The sequence below is a fragment of the Oncorhynchus masou genome, chromosome 13, assembly GCF_036934945.1.
Source record: "Oncorhynchus masou masou isolate Uvic2021 chromosome 13, UVic_Omas_1.1, whole genome shotgun sequence".
NCBI lineage: Eukaryota > Metazoa > Chordata > Actinopteri > Salmoniformes > Salmonidae > Oncorhynchus > Oncorhynchus masou.
In genome coordinates, this window is record NC_088224.1 from 31,418,004 (window position 1) to 31,435,217 (window position 17,214).

General features: G+C 43.4%; 1 protein-coding gene across 4 annotated transcripts in view; it reads left to right on the forward strand.

The window, feature by feature from the left end:
• The window catches only part of LOC135552081 (RNA polymerase II subunit A C-terminal domain phosphatase-like), a 124,345-nt gene that overhangs the window by 23,949 nt on the left and 83,182 nt on the right, over nt 1-17,214 (forward strand). For all 4 annotated transcript variants that reach the window (XM_064983470.1, XM_064983472.1, XM_064983473.1 and 1 more), the window contains 3 exons: nt 12,902-13,043; nt 13,126-13,344; nt 17,111-17,214. The exon at nt 17,111-17,214 is cut by the window's right edge and continues 59 nt beyond it. In XM_064983470.1, coding sequence (XP_064839542.1) covers nt 12,902-13,043; nt 13,126-13,344; nt 17,111-17,214 — 465 coding nt within the window. The remainder of the gene's footprint in view (nt 1-12,901; nt 13,044-13,125; nt 13,345-17,110) is intronic.

Sequence of the window (17,214 nt, forward strand, 5' to 3'; positions counted from 1 at the left end):
AGTCACACGGTCACCACCGATAAATCCACGATAATCGAGAATTTCAATAAGCATTTCTCTACGACTGGCCACCCCAACCCCAGCCAACAGCTCTGGACCCCGAAGCAACTGGCCCAAGCCGCCCCCCCCCAGGTTCTCATTCACCCAAATCCAGGCAGCTGATGTCCTGAAAGAGCTGATCTGGATCCCTACAAAACAGCTGGGTTAGGCAATTGGGACCTTCTCTTCCTAAAATTATCCGCCGACATTGTTGCAACCCTTATTATTAGTCTGTTCCAACCTCTTTCGTATCGTCTGAGATTCCTAAAGATTGGAAAGCAACCGCAGTCCTCCTTCACTCATGCTGCCAAACATACCCTCGTAAAACTGACTATCCTGCTGATCCTTGACTTGGGCAATGTAATTTACAAAATAGCCTCCAACACTCTACTCAGCAAATTGGATCACAGTGCCATCCGTTTTGTCACCAAAGCCCCATATACTACCCACCATTGCAACCTGTATGCTCTCGTTGGCTGGTCCTCGCTACATATTCGTTGCCAAACCCACTAGCTCCAGGTCATCTAAGTCTTTGCTAGGTAAAGCTCCGCCTTATCTCAGCTCACTGGTCACCATAGCAACACCCACCCGTAGCACGCACACCAGCAGGTATATTTCGCTGGTCATCCTCAAAGCCAACACCTTCTTTGGCTGCCTTTCCTTCCAGTTCTCTGCTGCCAATGACTGGAACAAATTGCAAAAATCACTGAAGTTGGAGACTTCTATCTCCCCCACTAACTTCAAGCATCTGCTGTCAGGGCAACTTACCGATCGCTGCAGCTGTCCACAGCCCATCTGTAATTATCTATTATTAATCCAACCAACTACCTACCTCATCCCCATATTTGTTTTAGTTTTTTCTGCTCTTTTGCACACCAGTATTTCTACTTGCCCATCCTCATCTGCAAATCTATCACTCCAGTGTTAATTGATACATTGTAATTACTTAGCCACTATGGCCTATTTATTGCCTTGCCTTCTTACTTAATTTGCGCACACTGTATACAGATTTTCTATGGTGTTATTGACTGTTTATCCCATGTGTAACTCTGTTGTTTTTGTCGCACTGCTTTGCTTTATCTTGGCCAGGTTGCAGTTGTAAGTTATAACTTGTTCTCAACTGGCCAACCTGGTTAAATTAAGGTGAAATAAAAAACAAAATCTTATTTACAGTGAAAGCCTACCACGGCCAAACCTGGACGACGCTGGGCCAATTGTGCGCAGCCCTATGGGACTCCCAATCGTGGCCAGTGATACATCCTGGATTCAAACCAGGGACTGTATTGACGCCTCTTGCACTAAGATGCCGCGCCTTAAACCGCTGCTCCACTTGGGAGCCCAGTACTGGACTTTTATTTAATATAATTTATTCCTTTAACGTTGCATCCATTAAATGTTTGGCCTTTGTGTAATTATTTGATATATTATTGCATACCAGTTCACGTGACTAACTCAGATATTGTTCAGTGACTATTCCTCAGGGATGTCTAGTGCAAACAGAAGGTATGGATACATACGTAATGTTGTGGTAGGGTCAGGTGAGACTAGACCGGGTCAGCGTCTTGGTTCTTTCTGCTCTGCTGATTATGTCTTTGGCGGTTATGGTATTTTGGGTAATGATTAATTGTCATGCAAATGACCACTGTTATTTTCACTTTTTACTTTTTTGTTGATCAAAAAACAATATTGCAATGCATCATAATGAATATGTAAAAAAATTGCTACAACATACTTAATGAATACAACGTACAGATTCCGTGACACCCCTGTCTCAAAAACAAGGGAGTTTGACTGGTTGGACCGAGAGGTCGACCGATTATGATTTTTGAACGCCGATACAGACTATTGGAGGACAAAAAAAAGCCGAGACCTATTAATCGTCCGATTTAAAATAAATAAATTTAAAAATATATATATATATATATATATTAAAAAAAATATATATATATATAGATATATAGATATAGATATATATAGATATAGATAGATAGATAGATATATATTTGTAATAATTCAGTATTGTTGTAATTGTCATTAACACTTATTCTAACTTAAATAGTAAATAAAAATCAATTTAGTCTCAAATAATGAAACGACATGTTCAATTTGGTTTAAATAATGAAAAAACAAAGTGATGGAGAAAAGTTAAAGTGCAATATGTGCCATGTTAGCTTTTTTTTACGTTTAAGTTCCTTGCTCTGAACATGAGAACATATGAAAGCTGGTCGTTCCTTTTAACATGAGTCTTCAAAATTCCCAGTTAAGAAGTTTTAGGTTGTAGTTAGTTATTATAGGACTATTTCTCTTTCATTTGTATTTCATTAACCTTTGACTAGTGGATGTTCTTATAGGCACTATAGTATTGCCAGCCTAATTTCAGGAGTTTAACAGCGCTGTGCGTCCAAGCATTGCGAAGAGCTGCTGGCAAACACAGGAAAGTGCTGTTTGAATGAATGCTTACGAGCCTGCTGCTGCCTACCATTGCTCAGTCAGACTGCTCTATCAAATATCAAATCATAGACTTAATTATAATATAATAAACATACAGAAGTACAAGCCTTAGGTCATTAATATGGTCAAATCCGGAAACTATAATTTCGAAAACAAAACATTTTATTCTGTCAGTGAAATACGGAACCATTCCGTATTTTATTGAACGGGTGACATCCATAAGTCTCTAAATATTGCTGTTACATTGCATACATTTACATTTACATTACATTGCACAACTGTCAATGTTATGTCATAATTATGTGAAATTCTGGCAAATTAATTATGGTCTTTGTTAGGAACAAATGGTCTTCACACAGTTTGCAACAAGCCAAGTGTCCAAACTGCTGTATATACCCTGACTCTGCTTGCATGAACACAAGAGAAGTGACACAATTTCCCTAGTTAATATTGCCTGCTAACATGAATTTATTTTAACTAAATATGCAGGTTTAAAAATATATACTTGCGTATTGATTTTAAGAAAGGCATTTGATGTTTTTTGTTTAGGTTCATTGGTTCAACGACAGTGCTTTTTTTCGCAAATGCGCTTGTTAAATCATCACCCGTTTGGCGAAGTAGGCTGTGATTTATTTATTTTTTTTATAAGATAAGTTTAATGCTAGCTAGCAACTCACCTTGGCTACTTTCTTCACTCGTGTAATAGGTGGTCAGCCTGCCACGCAGTCTCCTCGTGGAGTGCAATGTAATCGGCCATAATCAGTGTCCAAAAATGCCGATTACCGATTGTTATGAAAACTTCAAATCGGCCATGCCGATTAATCGGTCGACCTCTAGTTGGAACTTTTGGAAATTAATGCGAATCGCAATCACAGTACCAAATCACAATACATATAGATTCGCAATACATACATACATTTTATATCATATTTGCTCCAAAGTATCGTGATAATATTGTATCATGAGGTCCCTGGCAATTCCCAGCCGTACTGTTTATATATATATAATATAATATATATATGTTAATTGAAGTCTGTGTGGTAAAACCATAGGTGGAACAACGCAGATGGCTAAAATAATTAGTTTGAAACATATTGACTGTCGTGTCAGAGGTCAGGTTACCGTCAACACAGGAAGAATATCAATTACATACTCCTCGCCTCCTACTCAAAGGCCATTGTAGGAGAAGGTCAGGGATCTTCTGGATCTTCCCCATAGCCTGTTGATGCAGCAGGTCAGATCAGAGCAGCACTACAGGGCCAGCCATGTCCAACTCATTATGTCCATGATTATGCCTAGTGGTTAGAGCGTTGGACTAGTAACCGGAAGGTTGCAAGTTCAAACCCCCGAGCTGACAAGGTACAAATCTGTCGTTCTGCCCCTGAACAGGCAGTTAACCCACTGTTCCTAGGCCGTCATTGAAAATAAGAATTTGTTCTTAACTGACTTGCCTAGTAAAATAAAGGTCAAATTAAAATAAAAAAAAACACAAGAGCCTGTCCCCCTGGTCCATAATCACATCAACCATCCCCTGTCCCCTGGTTCACTGGTCCAAGGTCATTTAAGGTGTCTGTTTATTGCTCGTTTGGCAGAATAAAGCAGTTGGCTTGTTCACAATCACCATCATTATCAGATGGAGTGGACTACTGCGAGAGAGGACCTGTGTACTCTCTGCCAGGGAGTTAGGTCTCTTGTCTGCTTCGTTGGGTTCCGAGGCCAAACAAACAAGAGGAGCAAAACAAACAAACAGCCGACAGTAACATTGTTTCACTCAAAAGTCAAGTGATTTTCCTTCGCTAAGTATATAATAATTTGCGAAGGAAAAAGCTGCTCATTGCAAGTGTGTTTGTCTTTGTTAGGAAACCTCAAGAAGGAGAGGACATTATAATGGTTGTTGCTCACTGAGTCAAATCACATTTAACAAGGCAACTGCAAAGATGTCGGCATCCAAGAAAAAGGACAGTTGAGATAGTCACACGCAATAACACATTTTCAGTTAATTACTTTCGCTCCCACTTTGGGCCAATCCATGTCATTTTGCAAATGCCAGATCTTTATGTCAAGACTCATCATTCACCCAAGTGTTGACAAAATAGTACCAGTACTGTCTGAGGTATTGCAGGTGACTAACGCATTGAGACAGATCCACAGTCATTGTTGGGGAACAATTATGGTTGGAAACCACACTGCATGGCCAAAAGTATGTGGACATCTGTTCATTTCAAAATCATTAATATGCAGTTGGTCCCCCGTTTGCTGCTGTTACAGCCTCCACTCTTCTGGTAAGGCTTTCCACTAGCTGTTGGAACATTGCTGCATTGAACATTCAGCCACAAGAGTATTAGTGAGGTCAGATTGATGTTGAGCAGTTTAGGCCTGGCTCGCGGTCTGTGTTCCAATTCATCCCAAAGGTGTTCAATTGAGTTGAGGTCAGGGCACTGTGCAAGTCAGTCAAGTTCTTCCACACCGATCTCGACAATCCATTTCTGTATGGACCTCTCGTTGCGCACATGGGCATTGCTATGCTGAAACAGGAAAGCCTTCCCCAACTCTTGCCACAGGAAGCACAGAATCGACTAGAATGTCATTGTATACTGTAGCGTTAAGATTTCCCTTCACTGGAACTAAGGAGCCTGAACTTTGGAAAACAGCCCCAGACCATTATTCCTTCTCCATCAAACGTTATGGTTGGCATTATGCATTGGGGCAGCTAGTGTTCTCCTGACATCCGCCAAACCCAGATTTGTTTGTCGGACTGCCAGATGGTCAAGTATGATTCATCACTCCAGAGAACCAGTTTCCACTGCTCCAGAGTCCAATGGCGGCAAGCTTTATACCACTTCAGCTGACACTTGGCATTGCGCATGGTGATCTTAGGGTTCTGTGAGCTTGTGTGGCCTACCGCTTCACGGCTGAGCCGCTGTTGCTCCTAGGCACTTCCACTTCACAATAACAGCACTAACAGCTGAACGGGGCAGCTCTAGCAGGGCAGAAATTTGACAAACAGACTTGTTGGGAAGGTGGCATCCTATGACTGTGCCACATTAAAAGTCACTGAGCTCTTCAGTAAGGCCATTCTGCTGTGAATGGTTGTGCGCTCTATTTTATACACCTGTCAGCAACGGGTTTGGCTGAAATAGCCGAATCCACTAATTTGAAAGGGTGTCCATATACTATACATGTTTCAAATGGAGAAGGCAAGGCTGTGTTGATGAATGCTATGGATGCGTCCTTAATGCCCCCCTATTCCCTTTATAGTACACTACTTTTGACCAGAGCCCCAAGGGCCGATTTGGGACTAAGGCCATGTCAGGAAGAAACAAGCTAGAATAGGGGGGGAAAAGATAATGTCACTTTTAATTTTTCCAGTAACCTCATCTGATCTACACATTCAGCCTCAACATCTAGCAGAGAGAAAGGTGTAATGGGATAGTGAATTGATGCTATGGTTCTCTGTTCATCCCTATCATTATACAGCCATACAGTATTTTCTCTGTTCATCCCTATTAGTTTATTACACAGTCTAGAAGACACCATCACTGTACATTTAGATTATGAAGTCTCTCTAGCGAGCTAAACCATAATGAATATTAGGCCCACTTAAAGAAAAGTTTCACCCAAAACTATCTTTTGGCATTTGTTTCATTAGTCAATTGTTGATATCGCCCCAAAATGTTTCACATGTTTTGGTATTTTGTTTCTCATGAAACAAATACCAAAATATCGTTTTGGAGTGGAGTTTTCCTTTAAGTGTTGAACCCAGCAAGCCCTGTAACCTACAGCACATATTCTGTCCTGAATTGAATCAGTCCCTTAACGAATTCCGAACAGAGAATAGCCTAAGCTGTTTCTTTTATTGCTTTTCTCAGTTTTAGCATTAGTATATTCTGGTCCCTAATGGGCATGGATGCTATCATACTAGCGTCTTGGAGATATTAAACTGTCATTTGGATTGCAGAATGCATTCTCGTGTAACGTAGCATTAGCCGGAGTGTCTTGGCCTATCGAATCTGTACGTGGCTAGTTATGGCTTACACCTTGAAGACCACTGTGACCAAGTAAGCTGTACAATTACCAGGTGTTACTGATTTGATGAACACATACATATATAAGACATATCACTAGCTTGTTGTTCCATTAAAATCCTGTCACTACGGCCTTGGTTTCAATTTGGTCTCGCTAAGCACTTTGTTGGCGTTCAATCAAGTGGTACTATCGGAGTTCCCCCTGACTGAAATTAGGTTTGGTTCGTATCGCCAACATGGCCCAGCCTTCTAAAGATAGAAGACCATTACCAGTGGTCTCTCTTCAATTATAAAGGCGTGAAGATGCCATTAACAAGACAAACAGGCCTGGACAATGAGTACAACTTTGTTTTTAGATTGTTCAAGGATAATCTGTGAGCTGCTCTGACGGCTGGTGCTTAAAGCTCGTGAGGGAGATAAGTGTTTCCAGTTTCAGAGATTTTTGTTGTTCATTCCAGTCATTGGCAGCAGAGAACTGGAAGGAGAGGCGGCCAAAGGAAGAATTGGTTTTGGGGGTGACCAGAGAGATATACCTGCTGGAGCACGTGCTACAGGTGGGTGCTGCTATGGTGACCAGTGAGCTAAGGAGGGACTTTACCTAGCAGGGTCTTGTAGATGACCTGGAGCCAGTGGGTTTGGCGACGAGTATGAAGCGAGGGCCAGCCAACGAGAGCGTACAGGTCGCAGTGGTGGGTAGTGTATGGGGCTTTGGTGACAAAACGGATGGCACTGTGATAGACTGCATCCAATGTATTGAGTAGTGTATTGGAGGCTATTTTGTAAATGACATCGCCGAAGTTGAGGAACGGTAGGATGGTCAGTTTTACAAGGGTATGTTTGGCAGCATGAGTGAAGGATGCTTTGTTGCAAAATAGGAAGCCAATTCTAGATTTAACTTTGGATTGGAGATGTTTTGATGTGAGTCTGGAAGGAGAGTTTACAGTCTAACCAGACACCTAGGTATTTGTAGTTGTCCACATATTCTAAGTCAGAACCGTCCAGAGTAGTGATGCTGGTCAGGCGGGCAGGTGCAGGCAGTGATCGGTTGAAGAGCATGCATTTAGTTTTACTTGTATTTAAGAGCGGTTGGAGGCCACGGAAGGAGAGTTGTATGGCATTGAAGCTCCAAAGAAGGGCCAGAAGTATACAGAATGGTGTCGTCTTCGTAGAGGTGGATCAGACTCACCAGCAGCAAGAGTAACATCATTGATATATACAGAGAAGAGAGTCGGCCCAAGAATTTAACCCTGTGGCACCCCCATAGAGACTGCCAGAGGACAACAGATTTTGCAGCTCTTTCAGAACATCAGCTGACTGGATTTGGGAGAAGGAGAAATGGGGAAGGCTTGGGTGAGTTGCTGTGGGGGGTACAGTGCTGTCAACCGGGGTAGGGGTAGCCAGGTGGAAACCATGGCCAGCCGTAGAAAAATGCTTATTGAAATTCTCAATTATAGTGGATTTATCGGTGGTGACAGAGTTTCCTATCCTCAGTGCAGTGGGCAGCTGGGAGAAGGTGTTCTTATTCTCCATTAACTTTACAGTGTCCCAGAACGTTTTTGAGTTTGTTTTTTCTAACTGCCTGTGTATATTGGTTTCTAACTTACCTGAAAAGTTGCATATCACGGGGGCTGTTCGATTCTAATGCAGTACGCCATAGGATGTTTTTGTGTTGGTTATGGGCAGTCAGGTCTGGAGAGAACCAAGGGCTATATCTGTTCCTGGTTCTAAATTTCTTGAATGAGGCATGTTTATTTAAGATGGTGAGGAAGGCATTTTAAAAAAAATAACCAGGCATCCTCTACTGACGGGATGAGGTCAATATCCTTCCAGGATACCCAGGCCAGGTTGATTTAGAAAGGCCTGCTCGCTGAAGTGTTTCAGGAAGCGTTTGACAGTGATGAGGGGTGTTTGCTTGACCGCTGACCCATTACGGATGCAGACAATGAGGCAGTGATCGCTGAGATCTTGGTTGAAAACAGCAGAGGTGTATTTAGAGGGCAAGTTGGTTAGGATGATATCTATGAGGGTGCCCGTGTTTATGGCTTTTGGGTGGTGCCTGGTAGGTTCATTGATAATTCGTGTGAGATTGAGGGCATCAAGCTTAGATTGTAGGATGGCTGGGGTGTTAAGCATGTTCCAGTTTAGGTCACCTAGCAACACGCACTCTGAAGATAGATGAGGGGCAATCAGTTCACATATGGTGTCCAGAGCACAGCTGGGGGCAGAGGGTGGTCCATAGCAGGCAGCAACGGTGAGAGATTTGTTTTTAGAGTTGGATTTTTAAAAGTAGAAGTTCAAATTGTTTGGGTAGGCACCTCTTCAGCCATTACAGAGACACGTGAACAACCTTTCTCTGCAAGTCTGAGAGACACTGGCTTTATAGAGCCACCTCACCTCCTGACTCTACAAATGTCACAAGTACCTTCCTGTTCTCTGAAACCCACTGACTTCAATGGTGTAACTCTGAAAGAGGAGCAGGGAAGAATAGTCTGTCTGGGCCAAACAGATGATTCTTTCCCTCTGGTCTTTCGAATTAGCGTCAATGAAGTCAATGTCGGACGTCATGTCTCTAAAGGAGTAATAGCCTCATCCAATCCAACGTGCCCTCAGACATCATCAAGCACAGGAAGTGGCAGGCAGCATTGCCGTCGGCTGCACTTTGCAATCAACGGTCCGTGGGGGCTCAACGAGCTCTGCACGCCAGAGCCGGACAAATTCAACCGCAGAGAGGAGGGGGGAGAGGGAGCACATAGGGAACCACAGCATACAAGGTCCCACTTCATGTGAAGAGGAAATGTTAAGAAGCTGCCACTGTGTGGGCTGTCTGTACAATGGCCTGAGTGACAGTCATTGTGTGGGCTGTCGGTACAAATGCATGAGACAGTCTTTCATTCATTGTACTGGGATTTATATAGGGGTTGGGCTCACTCTGGGTGACAATGTCGCATAGTGATTTTCTTGAAGGTCGATGTCCCTAGAGTTGGATAATGTATAATAGTTGTGCAGCAATGGCAGTTCTGTGTTTGCTCTGTCATTCCTCCGTCCCATGCATTTTTCCCGTATGGATTTTCCCATGTGACAATGTCAGAATACAACATGTTTTTGCTCACGTACAGGGCCTTCCGAAAGTATTCACACCCCTTTACTTCTTCTACATTTTGTGTTTGAGCCTGAATTTAAAATGTATATGATTTTTGTCACTGATCTCCACACAATACCACAATGTCAAAGTGGAATTATCTTTTAAAAATTAAAAGCTGAAATGTCTTGAGTCTTTTGTTATGGCAAGCTTAAAGTTCAGGAGTGAAGGTGTGCCTAACAAATTGCATAATAAGTTGCATGGACTCATTCCGTGTTCAATAGTGATTAACATGATTTTTAAATAACTAACCCATCTCTGTATCTCACACATACATACATACATACATACAATTATCTGTAAGGCTCCTCAATCGAGTAATTCATCTCCTGAACAGACTCAACCACAAAACAGGGAGATTTTTCAATGCCTCGCAAAAAAGGGAAGCTTTTGGTAGATGCTGATTTTCCCATTGAGCATGGTGACATTATTAATTAGGCTTTGGATGGTGTATCAATACACCCAGTCACTACAAAGAGACAGGTGTCCTTCCTAACTCAGTTGCTGGAGAGGAAGGAAACCGCTCAGGGATTTCACCATGAAGCCAATGGTGATTTTAAAACAATTAGGGTTTAATGGTTGTGATATGAGAACTGAGGATGGATCAACTTGTAGTTACTCCACAATACTAATCTAAATGACAAAGTGAAGAAAAGGAAGCCTGTACAGAAAAAAAAATCTAAAACATGCATATTGTTTGCAATAATTCTGCAAAGAAATCAAGGCAAAGTGTTATGTTTGGGGCAAATTTGAGAGGAAACCCTTGTTTAATCTGCTTTCCAATAGACGCTGGGAGATGAATACCTTTCAGCAGGATAATAACCTAAAAAACAAGGCCAAATGGGGTTGCTTACCAAGACGACATCGAATGTTCCCGAGTAGCCTTGTTTCACTTGTCGAACAAAGTTTAAAATGTTTCAGGGTTTCCTTTTTAAAGCAATTTACACAGGTAATTCTGTTATGTCAAATTATCAAAGTGATGTTGACCTCAATATTCTGTAGTTGTCTGATGTATACTGTAAATCTAAGCTTTCCATTGATATGATTAAAGGATATACGTGAGCAATAATGTGTTGAATACTGGTAAAATCCCAATGGGATGAAAGAGTGATAACATAGCAGTGCAGAAATGGCAGCTTTCTCTCGCACATTTTCCAACTCTAGGGACAAAGGCCTTCAAGGAAATCGTCACCCCAATTGAACTCGACAGCCCAAATTGTGGGGTCTGGCCCATGGGCTAATGTTTTAGCTACCTTGTATAATTAATTTTGTTCAGCCATCTCAAATCTCAGCATTGGCAGTCAGATCATATTCAGGATTTGTCTGTCTGGCCGCTGTTGCTATGCAATCTCAAGGCTGACCTCTTGTTGTTCTGGATTATTGGCTTCTAGTTAGCGACACAGTCGGAACTGAACACGCTAGTATCAATTTCAGACACACCTAATCAACTTGGGGAGAAAATATGGCAAAGAATGATAGGCTATCGATGTGCAGAGCAGAGTCAGTATTTGCCACTGTGAGATGGGCGAACCTTGTGCTGATTGGGTACGGTGCTGCTCTGAGATGCAGGTCTCTTATCTTTGGGTCAGACATCAAGTGGAAATTGCTGCTCTCTGAACTGACAATGCCATTAAAATAACTGATTGTCACTGGAACCTAATAGATAAATGAAATGATTCAGGACAATTGTCAATTGGCTTTGAATGTATGCTTGATTGAGGCTCCCCCTAAAGTGTTTTATTTTTAGTTTTAGTTTCCCCCCCAATTTCGTGGTATCCAATTGGTAGTTAGTCTTGTCCTGTCGCTGCAACTCCCATACGCACTTGGGAGAGGTCGAAGGTCAGGAGCCGTGCGTCCTCTGAAACACAACCAACCAAGCCAAGCCGCACTGCTTCTTGACACAATGCCCACTTAATCCGGAAGCCAGCTGCACCAATGTGTCAGAGGAAGCACCGTACACCTGGCTACCGTGTCGGCGTGCACTGCCCGCCACAGGAGTCGCAAGAGCGAGATGGGACAAGGACATCCCTGCCCGGCCTAACCCGGACAGCGCTGGGCCAATTGTGCACCACTCCCCGGGTCTCCCAATCACGGCTGGCTGCGACAGAGCCTGTACCCTAACCCAGAATCTCTAGTGGCACAGCTAGCACTGCCTTAGACCACTGCGCCACTCGGGAGGCCCATTGAAAGTGTTGGTTTTAACAATAAAATCCACTTCCATTTGCATCCAAGAGTAGTTGTATATTTCTCTCTTCAGTTTGCTTCTCTGTTTATGCAGCTTGGTTGTTAAAGTGGAACTGGCCGCATTTGAACTACTTTGCAGATATGAAATAATTGCACGGAGCCTATCTTTGGCCATAAATAGAGATGCAGATGTCATTTGGCTAGCTAGCCAGATATGTGAATCGCTTCGCAAGCAAACTAGCTCCGTTAAACTTGAACTGTCTCTTAGTTGTCAATCAAATGTATTTGGCATCGATCAAATGGGCGGATAGGCAAGTTCCCATTTCAGTTGTAAGAATGAGCAGGCTACTATTCCCCATTGTTTATCAGTGCAATTCTGACGGCCAACTAGCTGAAAAGGTTTTAGAGGGTTTAACTCGTTTAGATTTTAGCTCATCTTGCTCTGGCTAGCATTAGTTGTTGATCTTGTTGATGCGCATAGGCAACTGAGGGAGAGAGATCCTACCCTTTTCACGGTTATATTAATAGGACGTTCCCAAATGTAAGAGGACTCCCGTGGTATTTACATATTTTCAGAAATCCATTCAGGTGTATTTTGTGGCTCTTAGCGAATACGTTGTAATGATCTAACGTCGCGCTGTTGCTGCTGCTTATAAACACAAGTTAATCATGCCGGGTCCATGTGGCAAATGCTTTATTAGAATATAAGCCTACTGTATCTCTTTTGATATGGCGCACCAGTCTGCGTTGACTCGATCCTGGAAAAAACACTTGTTTTTATGAGGTTTTATTTGTTGCATTGTCTATTAATTGGCCAAACACATGCCCGAGTTCCCAACCTATATTACTATAGATTTCTCACATGTCTTACTAGGCGTGAAAATGACCATATCGAAGTGATCTCATGTCAGAAAATGTATTCTTCTTGGCGGTGTATATGAACAGATTTGAATAATATTTCATGTTGCTAAAACGCTGTCAGTTCTACTTTTAATTTTGTTAACTAGCAACAGAATGTATTCTGTTTTCTCTTCTTGATTGACCCTTTCCTCTTCTCTCTCAGGTACAGAGAAGGTGCGTCAGGCCCAAGGCTGTAAACATCTCCATGTGGTGAATCCTGACTGGCTGTGGGGATGTCTGGAGCGCTGGGAGAGGGTGGAGGAATCACTGTATCCACTGAAGGAGGACTACACCAAGACCCAACGGTACACACACACACACACACACACACAAAGTCACAACAGTACACACACTCTCACAGTTATCTGATGGTGCTCCTGTCTTTAGGAGCAACAGCCCAGTTACGTTCCCTGACCTCCAAGGGTCCTTCCAGAACCCCCGGTTCCCCCCCGCCCCCCTCCACCACCACCCTCCAGCTGCCCCTGAGGTGCGGACGTATGACCCAGTCACGGGGAAGCTGATTCGCCGTGGGACTCAGGCCTCCAGACCACCATCTTACCTCCAGGCCTCCATGTCTGCTGCCCATGGCGACCAGACCTCGCTCAGGTACTGACCTGGCAATTCAACTGTGTTCACAACTGTGTGTGGCGCGTACTTTTGGATGATGATGGATGACATGCGTGTTCAGACCGGTCCTCTTCTGTGGGTGTCCATCAGATGTATTGATATCTGGGATTGATGTTTGGCTTTTCAGTGCTTCTAAGTACCTAGTAAGTCCTCTTGCCCCCCTCATAGCTAGATGAGCAAGGACACCAGGTCTCGTACCAGTTAGAACATTCTGGAACGTAGCTTGTCTCTGTCCTGTTCTTCTCTTTGCTCGGATGGCTGCTATACGGAGGCGTTGCAGCGTTGGGCCGAAAGGTCGCTGGTTTGAATCTCCGAGCCGAATAGGTGAAAAATCTGCCTATGCCCTTGAGCGAAGCACTTAACCCTAATTCAGCGTTTCCCAAACTCTGTCCTAGGAACCCCCGTGGGTGCACGTTTTGGTTGTTGCCCTAGCACTACACAGCTAATTCAGCTAATTCAACCAACTCATCATCAAGCTTCGATCATTTGAATCAGCTGTGTAGTGCAAGGGCAACAATCACAACGTGCACCCAGGGCGGGCCCCAGAACCCAGTTTGGAAAACCCTGTGTTAAATGACTCTAATCTAAGTATATCGCCTTACATGTACTAGACCCCTGGGCCCTGTATACAGAAGAGGTCTGAACGTAGCCAGCGTTCAGAAGATGTAACACTCAAAACAATAACTCTGGCAGCGCTTACAGCTGTAACGTAGAGAACAGTGTTTGGTCTGTTTAATCATATTTCTATTAGTAGGCCGGGTACCAACTGTCTGTCTATGAACCGAGCAGCAGGTGTTTACGCTGCAAGGTGGCTCCCCGACCGACCCAGTACCCTCCTAATGAATATAAATATATATATGTATACATGAGGCCCACTAGCCTATATGCTGTGTGGATTTTTTTTCTCCTGGAATTAAATGATTAGCCGATTTCCTGCTGGAGTTTCTGCCTGTTCATTATGTTCTACAGCTATAGAGGTGAAGATGAATTAGCATGTTAATGCTGGAAAAGTCTGTTTTTGGAGGATAAATAAAATACTGGGGCTATGATGAATGTGATGGGAAACTGCTCATTAGTCAGCAAGCAGCTACAACAAGTTTTATTAACAGATTTGTATTTCCCAGTCCAACCTCAAGGTTGTATATTACTTGCAGTGTCTGCATGTATTTCTGTTTTCAGTAGTGTAGGTAGCTTCTTTACCCATAGTTCGTCAAGATTTAGTCGCTCTCACTTTAGAAAACCTTCTGTCCTTCCTGTGTGAGTCACCAAAAGCATCTGTCACCTCAATTGGTGTGTACCAAAGAGTTAACATCCTAGGCTTGGTGTTGGTCTCAATTCAAATGTTTTCCTTTGAGCTGGCTCCAAATGTTGTGATAGGTTTTTATCTCTAAATTGGCTGGCGTCTGTTTACCGGACGGTCTCTGCCGGGGGCTCCTTAACTTTCTGCTTTGAGACAGAAAAGTCATGTTAATAACATCAGGATGAAGCTTCGCAGCAGAGCAGAGTTGGTCTCTCACACACACACACACACACACACACACACACACACACACACACACACTGAGGCACAATGTTGAATTTTTGTTACATAAAGCCCAAATTAGAGAGAAATCATCAAAGAAACTCCGCTCCCAATTAGAGACCACCAGGAGGATGTGCTGCCTGCAGTACATACTGGGTGATGTGGCGTTCCCCTCTTAATCGCTCAATACTTTCTTGGTTTCTGGGCAAAATGTTCCTCTCTACATCACCACTCATTGGGACCAGCCTGGTTCAGCTGTTTATCCTCAGCTAGCTCCACTCCTGTTCTCAACGAGGTCCTCTAACCAGATCAAACAGGACAGTAGTGAGACGTGCCAACCCCAGGACTGTACTCTATCTTCAACAGATATTGTTTGTAGAGCCCGACCGATATGTTGTTTTTTTTGTGTGTGTGTCCGATAATGATTCTGACTTTTCGGGAGACAAACGTCTTGATATATCTGCCGATATACTGTTTTACTGCGGGGATTGAAAAAGTGTTTTTCAACACTAAATTCTTAAACTGCCATCCAAAAGAGCAATTGTCCAGTAACTTCATGTTGATGTCCTACATTGTGAAAATAATGACACAGCATGTGAATGGGCACTAGTGTTCAGATCAGCATGAGAATGGGCACTAGTGTTCAGATCAGCATGAGAATGGGCACTAGTGTTCAGATCAGCATGAGAATGGGCACTAGTGTTCAGATCAGCATGAGAATGGGCACTAGTGTTCAGATCAGCATGAGAATGGGCACTAGTGTTCAGATCTGCATGAGAATGGGCACTAGTGTTCAGATCTGCATGAGAATGGGCACTAGTGTTCAGATCTGCATGAAAATGGGCACTAGTGTTCAGATCAGCATGAGAATGGGCACTAGTGTTCAGATCAGCATGAGAATGGGCACTAGTGTTCAGATCAGCATGAGAATGGGCACTAGTGTTCAGATCAGCATGAGAATGGGAACTAGTGTTCAGATCAGCATGAGATTCTCTTTTCATCCTATTTATTGAATATCGGTTATCGTTGGAATTATTGGCCGATATGTTATATCAGTAAAAGGCCAATATATCGGCCGCTGATATCAGTCGGGCTCTAATTATTTTCCCAGCCTCACCTTGGCTCCACACACACAGCCTCACCTTGGCTCAACTTGGCTCCACACACACACACACAGCCTCACCGTGGCTCCTCACACACACACGCAAACACAGCCTCACCTTGGCTGTCCTCAGATTGCCTAAACATTGTGCCAAACACAGTCTCTAAGCCTCACTCCTTAGGAACTCCTTGTAGCGTATCCAAGGATGTTTCTGGGTTCTCCGTCATCTGTAAAATTCTATACAGTAGCAGATACCACTCATTGGGAGAAGTGATTGTGTTGTACAAAGGTCCACAATGTGACTGGACAGGAGGAGCTAGCTTAAAATAGACTAATCAGATTCGTCAACGAAGAGCAATATTCTAAATATTTTGAGTCGATCTCATTTAGAACATGTTATGTATCCTGCTTGGCTTAAAATTACGGAAATATATCTGTAATTTCCTACTATCCCAGTTGATCTCTCTCTGGTCTGCAAACCGCTCTGTCTCCCACTGGGAAATCTCTAATTTTCACAGCGTTTAAAAGCCCAGAAGTTGCACCCCTCCTCCCTTCCTCTCCCTCCACCCTCGTTCCCTTCTTCCCTACATGTTCTCCCCCTACACTCTGTGGGACACATCACAGATGCGTCCTGCTTCGTGTCGACGTTGTCCTAGATTAAAAAAGGAAAGTTTAATGGGTAGCATCTGTCATTTTTTCTGATATTAATTTAGAGTTTCACTGTGTCGTTCCTCAAACATCTGTCCTTGACTGTCTCCCGTGTCTTTGAAAACGCACGCACAAACTTGAAATGTGGTTTGTGGCTGACCACATTTCACCTGCCTTTGACAGGACTTGTATATATGTCTAGTAGGGCTGTATATTAACCATATACTCCTGACAGCCCCTATGGCTGTTGGGCTGTAAGCCTGACCCTCTACTGAAAATTTAGAACATAATAGAAAAATAGAGCTGTTTTGGAGGCTGCGTGTAATTAGAAGACGCACAAAGGGTGTTTCTCTTCCTCTTTCCCACTATCGGTGATAACAAGTCACTGTTTTTCTCATGGTGATTCACAATAATTGGGTAACAGTTGGAGATGTTTGTGTCTGGCTGACGGTGGTTTGTTGTGGTGTGACCAGGGGGGGTCAGAAGGACCAACAGGGGGAGACGGCGGGTCCCTCCAGTCGAGACGACGAGCAGCCTGGACCCTCCTGTCGGCGGAGGGAACGCCAGCCCAGCATGT